Consider the following 1321-nt stretch of genomic DNA (forward strand, 5'->3'; position numbering starts at 1 on the left):
AGTTGACCAGTGGGTGCCCATGAGCAGCAGTGTGACCTGGTGGCCAAAAAGAGCGATGGTTGGCCAGTGGGTGACCAGCAGTTCATCAGGAGTTGACCAGTGGTTGCCCATGAGCAGTAGTGTTGCCGTGGTGGCCAAAAAGCAATGGTTGGCCAATGGGTGACCAGTGTTTGACCAGCAGTTGATCAGAAGTTGACCAGTGGTTGCCCATGAGCAGCTGTGGTGCTGGAGGCCAAAAAGCACTGGTTGACCAATGGGTGACCAGCAGAAGTTGAGCAGTGGTTGCCCACGAGGCAGCAGTGTTGCCCTGGTGGCCAAAGAGGCCAATGGTCCCCTGGGGGGCACGGCACAGAGCGCGGGCAGCAGGGTGAGAGTGCTTCTGCTCTCCTCCCCTCTGCTGTGCCCCGGGGAAGCCAAACCTGGAGCGCTGCTCCCAATGCTGAGCTGCCCAGCTCTGAGCCGTGGCGATGCTGCAGGAAGACGTGGAGGGACGCGCAGGACGAGCTGCATGCGACACCCAGAAGAGCTGCCGCTTCGTCCTGGAGCAGCAGAGCAAAAGAGACGCTGAGGTTTGCAGCAGCGCTTGGAACCTTGCAGGCAACACGCGGCAAGGCAGCTCTAGGGAGGGCCGTCCCTCCTGGGGGCCACAGGGCCGGGATGCTGTCCTTCCCCTTGCAGCCAGGAGATGTCCTGCTCGGCCTGCACAGCGTTCCTGCTGCCGCTGGGAGCCCCTGACGGCTGGCTGCTGTGTGTGCCAGCTTTGTTTCCACAGCTGTTGGCCCAGCTGCTCCCTTGCTGCGGTGCTGTGATGCTCCCCCCCAGCTCCATCGCACGCTTTGAGCCCTGCGCTTGTTGGCCATCCGTGGCAGATCTGTGTCAGCCCAGTGCCGACAGCGGGGCTGCCCTCAGTCAGCCAGCGAGCGGCTTGGGAGCAGTCGACCCTTCCCAACCTGCCTTGTTGGATGCTCTGAGCGCCTCCTAACTCCTTTTCTCTCCTTTGCTTTCAGAAGATGCTCTGCTGGAAGCCGCCAGGATCAACAACGTTTCCGAAGTCAACAGGTGAGCAGATTGCTAGAGGTGCCCGAAAGAACGCCGACAGCTTTGGGGTGGCCTGGAAGCTTGCGTGGGATGGGAGCTTCCTACGGCTGGGTGAGCAGGCTGGTAGATGAGGGAAAGGCTGCTGATGGATCCACCCAGACTTCGGCACAGCCTTTGGCACGGTCAGTCACTGCATCCTGCTGCAGAAACTGGCTGCCCGTGGCCTGGGCAGTTTAACCCTCTGTTGGATGAGGAGCTGAATGAGGGCCGCGCTCAATGGCGG

At 61.2% G+C, this 1321-nt stretch overlaps 1 protein-coding gene across 2 annotated transcripts in view; it reads left to right on the plus strand.

Annotated features, from left to right (window-relative positions):
- Positions 1 to 1114, plus strand: part of LOC122190587 (caseinolytic peptidase B protein homolog) — a 3051-nt gene extending 1937 nt beyond the window's left edge. Inside the window, exon 2 of one of the 2 annotated variants that reach the window (XM_042890634.1) lies at positions 1011 to 1080. In XM_042890634.1, the coding sequence (XP_042746568.1) occupies positions 1011 to 1063 (53 nt within the window). In that variant the 3' untranslated portion in view covers positions 1064 to 1080. Of the gene's footprint in view, positions 1 to 1007 lie in introns of both variants that reach the window. The other variant, XM_042890633.1, reaches the window with a different exon arrangement.
- Positions 1115 to 1321: the final 207 nt, after the last annotated feature.

This window comes from Lagopus leucura, unplaced genomic scaffold (assembly GCF_019238085.1).
Source record: "Lagopus leucura isolate 7727_CA_CO unplaced genomic scaffold, USGS_WTPT01 34259-0_obj-0_obj, whole genome shotgun sequence".
In the NCBI taxonomy this organism is placed as follows: Eukaryota; Metazoa; Chordata; class Aves; order Galliformes; family Phasianidae; genus Lagopus; species Lagopus leucura.